Source organism: Macaca mulatta, chromosome 6 (assembly GCF_049350105.2).
Source record: "Macaca mulatta isolate MMU2019108-1 chromosome 6, T2T-MMU8v2.0, whole genome shotgun sequence".
In the NCBI taxonomy this organism is placed as follows: Eukaryota; Metazoa; Chordata; class Mammalia; order Primates; family Cercopithecidae; genus Macaca; species Macaca mulatta.
In genome coordinates this window covers 18,315,849-18,329,623 of record NC_133411.1, presented here as the reverse complement: position 1 = coordinate 18,329,623, position 13,775 = coordinate 18,315,849, and the positions used below count along the sequence as shown (strand labels likewise).

Genomic DNA, 13,775 nt, shown 5'->3' with positions numbered 1-13,775 from the left:
AGCCTGCCCAGTAACTGACTATAGGCCTGTGCCACCATGCTCAGCTAATTTTTATATTTTTGGCAGAAACAGAGTGTTGCCATGTTGCCCAGGCCGGTCTCAAACGTCTGAGCTCAAACGATCTTCCCACCTCAGCCTCCCAAAAGTGCCGGGATTCCAGGCATGAGTCACCATGCCTGCCCTGTCCTACTCTTTATATTGCATAATTATTCCATGTGGAACAGAGAGACCAGATAGGGAGGGCATTAGAGTGGGCATAGTTTACCTCTGTGCTTTTTAGAGCCAAAACTATTTTATTTTGTTCTAATTTTACTGTTTTTTTTTAAGAGATGGGGGTCTTGGCTTATCTTGTTCAGACTGGAGTGCAGTAGCATGATCAGAGCTCACTGTATCCTCAAACATCTGGGCTCAAGGGATCCTCTTGCCTTAGCCTCCCAACTGCGGGAGTATGTCTGGCTAATTTTTTTTTTTTCTTTTGAGACGGAGTCTCGCTCTTGTTGTCCAGGCTGGAGTGCAGTGGCACCATCTCGGCTCACCACAACCTCTCCCTCCTGGGTTCAAGCAGTTCTCCTGCCTCAGCCTCCTGAGTAGCTGGGATTACAGGCATGCACCACCACATGCAGCTAATTTTGTATTTTTAGTAGAGATGGAGTTTCTCCATGTTTGTCAGACTGGTCTTGAATAATTTTTTTTTTTTTTTTTTTTTTGAGACAGAGTCTCGCTCGGTCTCCCAGGCTGGAGTGCAGTGGCTGGATCTCAGCTCACTGCAAGCTCCGCCTCCCAGGTTTATGCCATTCTCCTGTCTCAGCCTCCCGAGTAGCTGGGACTACAGGTGCCCGCCACCTCGCCCGGCTAATTTTTTGTATTTTTTAGTAGAGATGGGGTTTCACCGGGTTAGCCAGGATGATCTCGATCTCCTGACCTTGTGATCTGCCCGTCTCGACCTCCCAAAGTGCTGGGATTACAGGCTTGAGCCACCGCGCCCGGCCGAATAATTTTTTAATTTAAAAAAATTTTATAGAGACGAGGTCTCACCATCTTGCCCAGGGTGGTCTTGAACTCCAAGGCTCAAGTAATCCTCCCACCTTGGACTCCCAAAGTGTTGACATTACAGGTGTGAGTCACTGCGCCCAGCCTAGAGCTAGAACTATTTTACAAGCCGTCCACTCTTTTCTAGTGCCTGGTATATGATTGGGGAAGGGGTGTTAGGAGATATTTGGTAGAAGGATGGACTTGTGGAAGTATGGCGGGATGGAAGAATGGGTGGGTGGGTGTAACAGTTATAGATGGATGAATTCTTTTAGGCATGTTGGCTGATTCTTTAAGTCCACTTTCTAATAAACATATATGTGTTGGCTGCATAATGATGGTTAACTAATAGATAGAATAGTTTGACTTTTGTTCATTGTATCGTCACATTCCTACAATGTTTGAGGTACTCTCAGCAATTTGGAGATGTCTCATTTCTTTTAGTGTTAAATTGTTTCTGGGACTACTACTAGTCACTGTAGTTTAAAAGATTAACTGAAAAGGTGTTTTAAGGAATTGTGAGGAAGCTGGGGGAAATCAGATGATAAAACTCAGGCCAGACATGGTGGCTCACGTCTGTAATCTCAGCACTTTGGGAGGCTGAGTCGGGTGGATCACCTGAGGTCAGGCGTTTGATACCAGCCTGGCCAACATGGTGAAACCCAGTCTCTACTAAAAATACAAAAATTAGCCGAGTGTGGTGGTGCACACCTGTAGCCCCAGCTACTTGGGAGGCTGAGGTAGGAGAATCACTTGAACCCAGTAGGCAGAGATTGCAGTGAGCTGAGATCACGCCACTGCACTCCAGCCTGGGCAGCAGAGCTAGACTCCATCTAAAAATAATAATAAAACTCAGGACTCAATCAGGTGGCAAGTTGGAATCCATAACTATGGGAATAAACTCTTTATAGAATTACATATTCATAATTGAGGCATCCTGCCATTTAGCATAGTTCATTTTGGTTTTGATTTTGATTGGGGGTGTGGGATGGCAGTGAATCTTTGTATCTTTTCCCGTGGAACATTGACCAAAAGATGAGTGTATTGTTGGTGATACCTTTTACCGCTTTCTTTTCTTCTTTTCCTGCCTTTCCACTCTTACTACTGTAAATCTTTCATGTTATGAAAGCTCTGGATGAAGGCTGCTGTTCCTAGTGGTTACAGAGTTTGATATTGTGGGCAGGATAAGGGGAAGGAATGTGGGTGCTATTCGATCCTTCCCATCCGGTGCACTAGAGAGCTGGGAAGGACCAGAAACATGGGACAGATTGCTCTGTGAACTTTACGGTAATGAGCACAGGTAGCCCTCAGTTTACAACCTTACTGTGTTTTTTTAGGTGTGTTTATTAGTATTTGGAACACTATGGTCTTCAGTGGCAATAGTGTTGTTTTGTTTTTCTTTTTTTCTTTTTTTTTTTTTTTTTTTGAGTTTGAGTCTCGCTCTGTCACCCATGCTGGAGTGCAGTGACACGATCTTGGCTCACTGCAACCTCTGCCTCCCTGGTTCAAGCGATTCTCGTGCTTCAGTCTCCCAAGTAGCTGAGATTACAGGCCCGTGCCACCACGTCTGGGTGATTTTGGTATTTTTAGTAGAGGCGGGGTTTCACCAGGTTGGTGGTGAACTCCTGACCTCAAGTGATCTGCCCTCCTTGGCCTCCCAGAGTGCTGGGATCACAGTTGTGAGCCACCATGCCCGGCCGCAGTAGTGTTACAAATGATCCTTTAGCCCACAGGCAAGCTTGAGAAATGATGACAATGATGAAAGCTATAAATAGCTGAAATACATTCCTTCAAAAAGTGTAGAGTATTTCAGCAATAGGCCAGTCTAGGGAGTTATCCAACACTTCTGGCAGCATCTTTGAGAAGAAATTATGTCTGAATTCTGAAGCACAATGTCAGGAACACATTTTCCCCTGGGATTTAAGGATGGGATCAGCTCTGATGGACGGGCCAGTTGTTGTTGGGGTTGTCTATATAGAGAACAAACATCTATCATTGTTCTCCAGCCCAAAGACAAATATTACAAACTCGGAACTCTCAACCACACATTTCCAACATTATCAACTGTGTGCTCGCCAAGTTTCTCTCTTGAGACTCACTTCATTACTTTTCCTTCCTCTGTAGTCGCTCAGGGTGGAGCTTTGACTTGCCATCACCTTCAACTCCTGAGCCTAAAAACCGCCTGTGTTCCTTTCAGAGCCTACATGGCCATGGCTGAACGGAAGCTTACCTCTGTGGAATTGGATGCAGTTCTTCAGAAATGATTGCCAGCCTCGGATTTAAAACCCTGTAGTCTCAAGACAAGGAAATGAGTCAGAGAGACTCACTTAGCTGTCGTGGGTGCCCTACTCTGTTTGAGCACTCTATAGCATAGACCTATAAAGGCCACCCACTGCTGTGGGGGATTCTGGGTGTCCAGGGATGCTTTGGAGACTGGCTGCTATCACTTCAGGTCCCCTGCTGAGGGTGGCTGTCTCTGCAGGGGAGAAGTCTTAAATTTCACCTTCCCCTTCATTTCTGAATCTTAGGCTTGTGCCCCAGCTCACAGTGCTCCCTCGTCCTTGCGGCTTGTGTTAGAGCTGCGTTTGTCATACTCATTTTATACTGGTGATGATGCTGCCATGCTCCCTCCCCCACCTTTTTTTTGAGACAGAGTCTTGCTCTGTTTCCCAGACTGGAGTGCAGTGGTGTGATCTCAGCTCACTGCAACCTCTGCCCTCCGGGTTCAAGTGATTCTCCTGCCCAGCCTCCTGAGTAGCTGGGATTACAGGCGCCCACCAACACGCCCAGCTAATTTTTTGTATTTTTAGTAGAGATGGAGTTTCATCATGTTGGCCAGCCTGGTCTCAAACTTCTGACGTTAGGTGATCCACCCGCCTTGGCCTCCCAAACTGCAGGAATTATAGGCATGAGCCACCGTGCTTGGCCAATGAGCACCTTGCTTTGCTCCTCTCTCGTTCTCATCTGCATGTGGCTAAGTTTTCTGACAAGCTTTGCATTGGGGTTTGCAAGCATTTGGAAGTTGAGATAGCATCTGAGGTTAAAGAGCGCAGTGGACAGGCTGTGTCTGCATGGTTCCAATAATCTGCATTAAAAGTCGGCTCTCCCTTAAAACACACACACACACACACACACACACACACACACACACACACACACAGTGGACAGAGAGGAGGAAAAGAAGAGTGTTCTTCTAGCACCACTGCCCACCTATCGGCCTCTGCTCCTCTTTCCCTTACGTTTGTCAAACTGTTTGAATTGGGCTGCAGGGGCTACTTTCTCTATTCTGTGTGTACCCAGTTTTAATGATACCAGAAATTAGGTCTGTCCCAGGTATACTTTATCTGGACTGACCTCCATTCTTGGGATTTTTGAAATTCATGGGATTTAGATGACAGAGTCTGCTTTCAATTAACTAGGTCACTGACAATGAATGGTTTTGTAAGTGCCTTCAATTTGACCATGGCTCTAGACCACTATTACTCTAGAATAGTGATTCTCAACTAGAATGAAGCTGCAGTCCGCAACAAAGAATCATCTCGTCCACAATGTCAATAGCACCGAGGTGGAGAAACTTGTATTACAACTTTGTGTCATGAAAGCCATGTGTCCTTTGATGTGTCTTTGAGTCGTAAGAATCAGGGGAAAAGAAGCATCTGATCAGTTGGAAAGATAACTCCTACTTCCAACAGAAGAAAAAAAAAAAAGAGAGACTGTAAAACAGGTGGAAAAGTGCTGCTTAAGTCCGTGATGCTCACAACCCATTTCTGCAGTTCATCAAGAACAAATATCCCCGCTCCCTTGGCCCTGTGTTAGAGATCGCCTAAGCTGGGTGACTTCTTCACTGAGTCATTGCAGGCAAACAGAGGAAAACTTTCTTTTGGCTGTTGAATTTACTGCAGATTTCAATAGTCATGTTAATTTATCTGATGCATTACAAAGTTATTTGACCTCTGTGTCTTTTTATTTTATTTTATTTTATTTTATTTTAATTTTATTGTTTTTGGAGAGAGAGTCTCACTCTGTCTCCCAGGCTGGAGTGAGGTGGTGCAGTCATGGCTCACAGTACTCTTTACTTCCCAGCCTCAGGTGATCCTCCCACCTCAGCCTCTCAAGTGGCTGAGACCACAGGCATGCACCACCATGCCTGGCTTACTTTTTGCATTTTTAAAATAAGTGACAGGTTCTCTCTAGGATGCCCAGGCTGGTCTCAAACTTTTGGGCTCAGGCAGTCCACCTGCCTTGGTCTCCCAAAGTGCTGGGATGACAGGCATGAGGCACTGTGCTGGCCCTCTGCATCTTTAAAAAGGAAAAAGCAGATCACATTTCAGGAGCAAATTTTGAGTTTGTCGTGTAGGTGGCCAGAGAGTCCTGAACTGAGGTACTTAACATAGGCGAGAGAAACAGCTGTGGGAGATGAGTCGGCACAGTGCCCTGTTCCGGGGCTGAGACTAAGTTGTATGTTTGGCTAAAGAATGTTCTCTTTTTCGTGAACCTGTAATTAGAACATGCCGTACAGAATGGTATTTAAAGTCCACCATCATCTCTTTTTAGGGTTGTTTCTCTAACTTTACTTATTTTTTTCAGAGTTCAGGAAAGAAAATCATTTTTAAAATCGGAAGAGAAATGTAATAGTTTTCAAAAGGGCAACAGGAGGTTAAAATTGGTGATGGTAGTACAATCGTCTTTATCTTAAAACAGAGGCCAGCAACTTTGTGTGTCAATATTTAGGCCTTGTGCAGCAGCTTCACTTTGCTATTGGAGTGGGAGGGAGTCGTAGATAACAGGTGATGAATGGGCCAGGCTGGGGAGGTATCACCAAGCAGGAGGCAGTTGGCCAGGGTTTTATGATTTTCTTCCAGGGAGGGGAATAATTGTCCACAATGACACCATGGTACAATCTACCACAACCTCATCCTTAGACTAGCTTGGGCAAGTCTCCTCTGTGGTCCTCTAGCCCCTCTAGTCTGTGCTAATGGAGAACAGGGACTTAATGAATTCAACGTGGCCCTTAAATTTCATCGTTATGGGGTTGTTGTCGTTTTGATGTTTCTCAACCCCTGTGTTGCTCAGTTACAGAAATGTGATTGGGTTTTCCTGCTATGGAATGGTTAGGAATGTTCATGTGCATTTGAGAAATATATAGACTGGGAAAACAATTTTTTAAAAATGATGGCCAGGTGCGGTGGCTTACGCCTGTAATCCTAGCACTTTGGGAGGCTGAGACGGGCGGATCATGAGGTCAGGAGATGGAGACCATCCTGGCTAACACGGTGAAACCCCGTCTCTACTAAAAATACAAAAAATTAGCTGGGTGAGGCGGCGGGCGCCTGTGGTCCCAGCTACTTGGGAGGCTGAGGCAGGAGAATGGCGTGAACCCGGGAGGCGGAGGTTGCAGTGACAGAGCGAGATTCCATCTCAAAAATAAATAAATAAATAAATAAATAAATAAAAATAAAAGTGATTCAAAATTATTGATTTATAATTCCACAGAGAGAAATTCACCCGTTATAGGTGCCCAGTAGAATGAATTTCAGCACATGTATACGGTTGTGCAGCCATCGCCACAGGGCAGTTTTTGGACAGATTTCCACCTTTTTCACTCAGTCACTGTCCCTCCCGCACCCAGCTTTGGGTAGCCATTCATCTATTGTCTGTGTCTATGGATTTGCCTTTTCCAGAAACTTCATATAAACAGAACCCCACAATATGTAGCCTTTTGTATCTGTCCTCTTTCACTTACCATGATGTCTGTGGTCCATATTTGTTGGTGAATGTATCAGTGATTCTTTTTTTTTGTTTTAAATAACTGAGGAGTCCCATTGTATGGATTTGTTCTGTGTATCTCTATACCAGTTACTAGACCTTTGAGTTGTTTCCAGTATTTGGCTAGGAAGAATATTGCTGCTATGAATATTTACACACAAGACTTAAAAATATTTTTTTTTTGAGTAGACAACTATCTAGGAATTATATTGTTGGGACATACATGGTAAGATTATGTTTAGCTTTTTAAGAAATTGCCAAACCATTTTCCAAAGCAGATGGACCATTTTATATTCTCAGTTTCTCTACACCCTCACCAACATTTGGTAAAGTCGGCCCCTTTTATTATATCCAGGAAATCATTGTTGGCAGTAGAAAATGGAGCCTCTGTGAACCTTACGTTTGAAGAAAGGGATGGTATTGCCTCTCTGTCTTACAGGATTGCTTTAAAGTTCACAGGGGGATAGGAATTTATGCACAAATGCTTTATATTGCAAAAACGTTTCTGGTGATTATGTACAGAAAAATGTTCAGCCATTATGTTAACACTCACATATTTGTCTCAGAGATTAACACGCAAACTTCTCCAATTTTTTTTTTTTTTTTTTTTTTTTTTTTTGAGACGGAGTCTCGCTCTGTCGCCCAGGCTGGAGTGCAGTGGCGCAATCTCGGCTCACTGCAAGCTCCGCCTCCCGGGTTCACGCCATTCTCCTGCCTCAGCCTCCCGAGTAGCTGGGACTACAGGCGCCCGCCCCTGCGCCCGGCTAATTTTTTGTATTTTTAGTAGAGACGGGGTTTCACCATGGTCTCGATCTCCTGACCTTGTGATCCGCCCACCTCGGCCTCCCAAAGTGCTGGGATTACAGGCGTGAGCCACCACGCCCGGCCAACTTCTCCAATTTTTAATAAAATGTGTATGTTATGTTCAAACTTGTTCCACCTGCTAATAAAGGCAATTTTTAATCAAATTGTGAGCCTTTTCCTTATGCGAGGTTGCTTATATTGTGTATTAAATTATCAGCCTTATTTAGCAATGACTGAATGTAATAGTTTGCATATGGTGGGCAAATTTTTCTTTCCCGCTCCAACTTAGATGGTCTGGACACTTCAAATGTCTGCCTGTGACTTCGTTTTCAAGTGCTTGTGGGTGGCCTCTTTTGGACCTGGGCACATGTGTTCTAATAGAGCAGAAGTAGAAAGATTGGGGTCTCAGAGAAAGCACCAGGAACAATCTATGTACAAAATACCTATTTCAGCGGTTTAACTTTGCAATTCCGATTCTATGAAAATTGCCAGTTAATACTTTTTCAAAGAACAAAGGGGGTGTTTTGAATGCGTTTTGCTTCCCATGTGTGGAAGACAGCTGTTTGTGATAGACCTAGGAAAACTGGCCAATGGGCTGTGGATTTGAAATCTGGGCTGGATTTTGTAAAAGTTGCTTATCAGCAGTTCTTCACACCTGTTGGAAAAGACCTTTGGACTACAGGAGCTGAACTGTGTGTTTGATCATAAAGTACTGTGTCAACAAAGGGCTTTGTAGTACTTTAAAACGAAAGGGTAAAGAGAGCCCACAGTGAGATACTAAGTCAAACTGCACGCTTTAGTGAAAAAATACCTTCTGGGTGGCCTGTGGAAGCCAAAAGATACATATTAATCCTGCTGACCATTTATAGTCATTTGATACTGTTGCACAATCTCAATTTCATTCTTACTAAATAGACGATTTTAATTGGGAAACAGGTGTGTGAAATCCTTTTTAACGAAAACAGTGCTAGTGATGGTCACAACACACAGAAAGGTTTGGACTAGGGGTTCTGGGATGGAGCTACACTGGGAGTTTTTATTTCCTGATTTTAACCTAATGAGTAAAAGTTCTTGCCTTATATAACTTTGAACATTTTCATTGCTGCGAGCATGGGCGTGCGTGTGTGTAGGGAGGCGTATATTTAAAAGCTTTCAAATATTGCAGTCCCTGACATGTGAATTAAAGAGAGGCTGAAAAAAGTCATCAGGCATTTGGAATCTTTTTCTAGAATGTTGTAAGTAATGCAGTTTGGGTACGGAGGGATATTTGAGAGACCAGCCTCTTGGCAGATGCCTGAAGTCCGTGTTCTCTTTGGAAACAGCTGTTTGCTAATAAAGAAATCAGGACTGACAGGCAGTTGTGAAGTCTCATTCTTCATGTGTGTTATCAGTGTCTCAGCCTGAAGCAAGAGTAGGGGGACGTGAGGGACTTGTGTGCAAATGGGTACTGACCCCTGTTGGTGCTGTGTGTTCTTTAAATAGGCAGGTCTCAGGATTTATATAGGAGCACTTAATATTTATTTTTGATGCTATCTGCCATCTTTATAGCAGAGGATTGAAACTCCTCTTTGGCTCATCTTTAAAGAACTGTGAATGGAGTGAACAACTTAAAACCTCCTTAGTATGTACCAGGGAAATGAGTGCATATGGGGAGGGTCTCTTACAGATAAGGTCGCAATAGGGGATACTAGGAGAGTCACAGAACTCTCAGGGGGACTGTGTGAGTTGGTCAATGGGGAAAGGAGTTTGTTCCATTTCAATATTGGGATCTCCAGCCACCGTGATTTTAGAAATGCTTGTAGAACCTATGTCTGGGGATTCTAGCTGGCCCGCCCGAAATTCATTCATCAAACTCAAGAGTGACTTAACTATGGCTTCTGAGTAACAGTTAACGTTTTAGGTCCTGGTTTGTGGATTTTATTTATTTATTTTCTATTTTTTTGAGATAGAGTTTACTCTGGCGCCCAGGGTGGAACGTAGTGGCACAATCTCAAGTCAGTGTAACCTCTGCCTCCTGGTTTCAAGCAATTCTCCTGCCTCAGCCTCCTGAGAAGCTGGGATTACAGGCATGCGCCACCATGTCTGGCTAATTTTTGTACTTTTTTGGTAGACGTGGGGTTTTACCATGTTGGCCAGGCTGGTCTCAAACTCCTGACCTCAAGTGATCCACCCATCTTGGCCTTCCAAAGTGCTGGGATTACGTGAGCCACCACGTCTGTCCTCCGGCTTGTGGATTTTAAACAGTGTCATCGTGGGCACTGAGGGAATGGAGTAACCTTTACGTCAGATTTTGTGTTCTTAAATGTTCCTTTCTAGGAAGATGAGAACAAATAGTTACGTGTGATAACAGGCCATTTAAGGCAACTCTGTATTGTTAGATTTTAATTGCTCATTGATGAATGCATTTGATTTATTTATGCATTATTTTCAGGAGACAAGTAGAGTCAGTGTGATGTGTGGGAAGAGCATGGGATTAGGAATTTGGAGAGACCTGCCTCGGTCACTAGCTGTGTGGCACTGGGCAAAGTCTTAAGCTCCAAGCTGCACTTACCTCTTGGAATTGAGAGGATTCCTATTTTACGGAAGGTTAGTATTCAATGTAATGTCACTGAGGCTCCTTAGTACATGACCCTGATAGTTCATGACCCTGATATATCGGGGGCACTCTGTTACTGGAGGTGACTATGTTTGCTATTGATTGGCACCATTTAAAGTAACATAAAATGTTGAGTTTACTGGTGTGTCATTTATCCCCTGCCAATTCTATGTTAAAAGAGCAGTACTAGCTCCTTCAGCTGGAAGTGGAACATACCATAACCCCAGTATATTTCAAAGATTTAACAAAACAGAAATAAATGAAATGTAGAAAATTCGAGAAGAGGAGTTGTTCAGTTAAAGTGCTATTTTAGTAAGGGAGGGAGGGAGAAAAAAATAAAGTGCTATGTCAAGTGATAATTTTGTTCTATTTCCACGTGAATACATTGATTCATAGGATGTGCTTGGTGTCATTTTTGTTGGAAATGAAATTGTTGAGCATAGTAGAGAAAGTTTATTGAGATGCTGAAGCTCGGTGTTGCATTCTATCATATGGGTATACATCATAAAGGTAATTTTTTTTCTTTTTTTTAATTTCAGTGATTTTGGGGGAACAGGTGGTGTTCAGTTACATGAATATGTTATTCAGTGGTGATTTCTGAGATTTTGGTGCACCCATCACCTGAACAGTGTCCACTGTACCTGTTGTGTAGTCTTTTATCCTTCTCCGCCCTCCCACCCTTCTCCCTGAGTCCCCAGAGTCCATCGTGTCATTCTTATGACTTTGCATCCTCATAGCTTAGCTCCCACTTACAAACGAGAACATATGATGATTGGTTTTCCATTCCTGAGTGACTTCACTAGAATAACGGTCTCCAACTCCATCCACATTGTTGTGAATGTCATTATTTCATTCCTTTTTATGGCTGAGTAGTATTCATGAATGTCATTCTTTGAATGACCAGGAAATACCCACTAATTCCTCCAAACTTTATCACTTGTGTTTGAAAAATGGTTTCATATGATGAAATCAAAGGACGATGAAATTGAGCCTTAAAAAAGCTCAATATGATATTTCATTTGTCCAGTGGGGAAATAAATAAGTGGAAATGAGATCAATGCCAAAAAATGTGCCCAAGATTAAAAAGTAGGATCTCGAAGTTGCCGTCTTTTAAGATACAGTCCTGAACTTTGAAGTTCATTAGGTGTCTCATGTAATCCTAACAACATTTGTGCTGGTGGACTGAGTTCTGATACATATTAGAAACTTCAGTTCCTCTTTTGGAGAGTCCAGTTTGCACATGGATTTTGGTATAAGTAGGAGTCGAGGGAGTGGTCTAATGTTCTCCAGGTGCGCAGGTGTACCGGACTTTGACCTAAGAGGATGGGAGCCATTAGTTTCTGAAGAGTTCTCAAAGAGGGTGAAGGCTTGTTGTGACCTAGTTAAACTTTTGCTTTCTGGAGCCCAACTGCCTGTCAAATACTCACTCAGTCTTTGTGATGCTGGGCAAGTTTCTTTACCTCTAGGCCTCTGGTTCTCCCTCTGTAAGATGAGAATGATCGTAGTGTCTGCCTCATCATCTCAAATGAAGTAATCCACGTAAATCAGTTGCATGGTGCGAACACAGGGGCTAGCTGCTATTTTCTTAGTCCCTCTTTGCCTTCTCTGTCTGGTGGGACTCTCAGTCACACTTGTGGATAGTAAAGCCTGTGGATGATGCTTCCTGAAGATGTGTTCTTTGCTTGAGAAAGACGTTTACTTTTCAAAAAGATTTTTTTTTTTAAAGGAATATAGGAGTTATGGTAATTTCGACAGTAGAGTTTCGCCACAAAATGCAATCCAAACTCAGTTCAGTCTTGTTTTGTTTTGTTTACAGGGAACACGGGTCTGGCTGAGAGAAAATGGCCAGCATTTTCCAAGTACTGTAAATTCCTGTGCAGAAGGCGTCGTCGTCTTCTGGACAGACTATGGTCAGGTAAGAACAAGTCCCTGCAGCTTCCCAACATCAGTGGTCTGCTCTGTAGCTATTCTTGCCCAGGGCATGTGTGCTTGGCCCCGCTACACATACACACGCTTTACATTGTTTTCCTAAGTGATAATTCAGAATCCCAGTGGGAATGTAGAATGTACACCGTGTGTGTGTGTGTGATAGATACAATACAGTTCTCTCAAATGGAACACAGCAAATATTCCAACCAGTGTGGGGACAGAAGGGCATGGCACTGGCCTGGTTTCCCTCCTGGGTATCTTCTCTGTGTTCTTTCATCTTTTTCAGCAATCAGAAGTATAGGATGCAAGTAATTTGAGCAAAAGTTCAAGTATATTGATATTTGCCGACTGATTAACTTGTTACTTGCTCTTAAAATTCTTAAACTTCCATAGTGTGTTAGTCAGTTTGGGCTGCCCTGACAGAGTACCACAGACTGAGTGATTCATGAAGAGCAAATATCCATGTGTCACAGTTTTGGAGCCTGGGAAGTCCAAGGCCGTCAAGATGCTAGCAGTTCTGTGTCTTGTGAGGTCTCTGCTCACTGGATCACAGCCAGCCAGCTTCCTGCTGGGCCTTACATCATAGAAGGGGGAGTTCTCTTGGCGCTCTTTTATAAGGGTGCTAATCCTATTCATGAAGGCTGCATCTTCATGACCTAGTCACCTGCCAAAGACCCTAACACCATTTCATGGGAGATGAGGATTTCAACATATTAATTTTGAGGGAGAATACAAACATTCAGTTCAGGCCGGGTACAGTGGCTCACGCCTGTAATCCCAGCACTTTGGGAGGCTGAGTCAGATGGATCACTTGAGGTCATGAGTTCAAGACCAGCCTGGCCAACATGGTGAAACCTTGTCTCTACTAAAAATACAAAAATTAGCCGGCTGTGGTGGCAGGTGCCTGTAATCCCAGCTAATTGGTAGGCTGAGGCAGAAGAATTGCTTCGACCTGCGAGGTGGAGGTTGCAGTGAGCTGAGATTGCGCCACTGTACTCAGGCCTGGCTGACAGAGCGAGACTCCGTCTGAGAAAACAAACCATTCAGTTAATCACAAATAGAATGTTGAAAATACTAGGATCCCACTGAGAATTTAGGGTAATGTTGTACTGATCACTGTAAGAACAAGACTGACTAAATTACTGAAGCTGAGCCTATTTATCCACCTTGTTAAGCAACTGAAGAAGTTTCTTCTGTTTGTAGGAGCGCCAGTATTCCTGATTTTGTTTCTTTAGCGTAAAATGAATGAAAAGCCATATCACTCAAATTAAATATGTGAATCCAGAAACTGGTTTGCTTGATTATATTTCGATGATTGTAAGAGAAACCTGACATCTCCATTTTACTAGGGAAACTAATGTTATAAATTGGCCTGTACCTCAGAGGTGCGTATTAAAATTTAAGACTTAAGGAAATAAAAGATAGTCAAATGTAAGGATCTAAAACTTATAGCTTATGTTTTTATTTTTATTTATTTTTTTATTTTCTGAGATGTAGTCTTGCTCTGTTGCCCAGCCTGGAGTGCAGTGGTACCATCTTGGCTCACTGCAACCTTCGCCTCCAGGGTTCAAGTGAGTCTCCTGCCGCAGCCTCCTGAGGAGCTGAGATTATAGGCGCCCACCACCACACCCGACTAATTTTTGTATTTTTA

At 43.3% G+C, this 13,775-nt stretch overlaps 1 protein-coding gene across 5 annotated transcripts in view; it reads left to right on the top strand.

The window, feature by feature from the left end:
* The window catches only part of MYO10 (myosin X), a 274,739-nt gene that overhangs the window by 47,888 nt on the left and 213,076 nt on the right, over positions 1 to 13,775 (top strand). For all 5 annotated transcript variants that reach the window (XM_078004632.1, XM_002804314.4, XM_078004633.1 and 2 more), the window contains exon 2: positions 12,012 to 12,110. In XM_078004632.1, the coding sequence (XP_077860758.1) occupies positions 12,012 to 12,110 (99 nt within the window). The remainder of the gene's footprint in view (positions 1 to 12,011; positions 12,111 to 13,775) is intronic.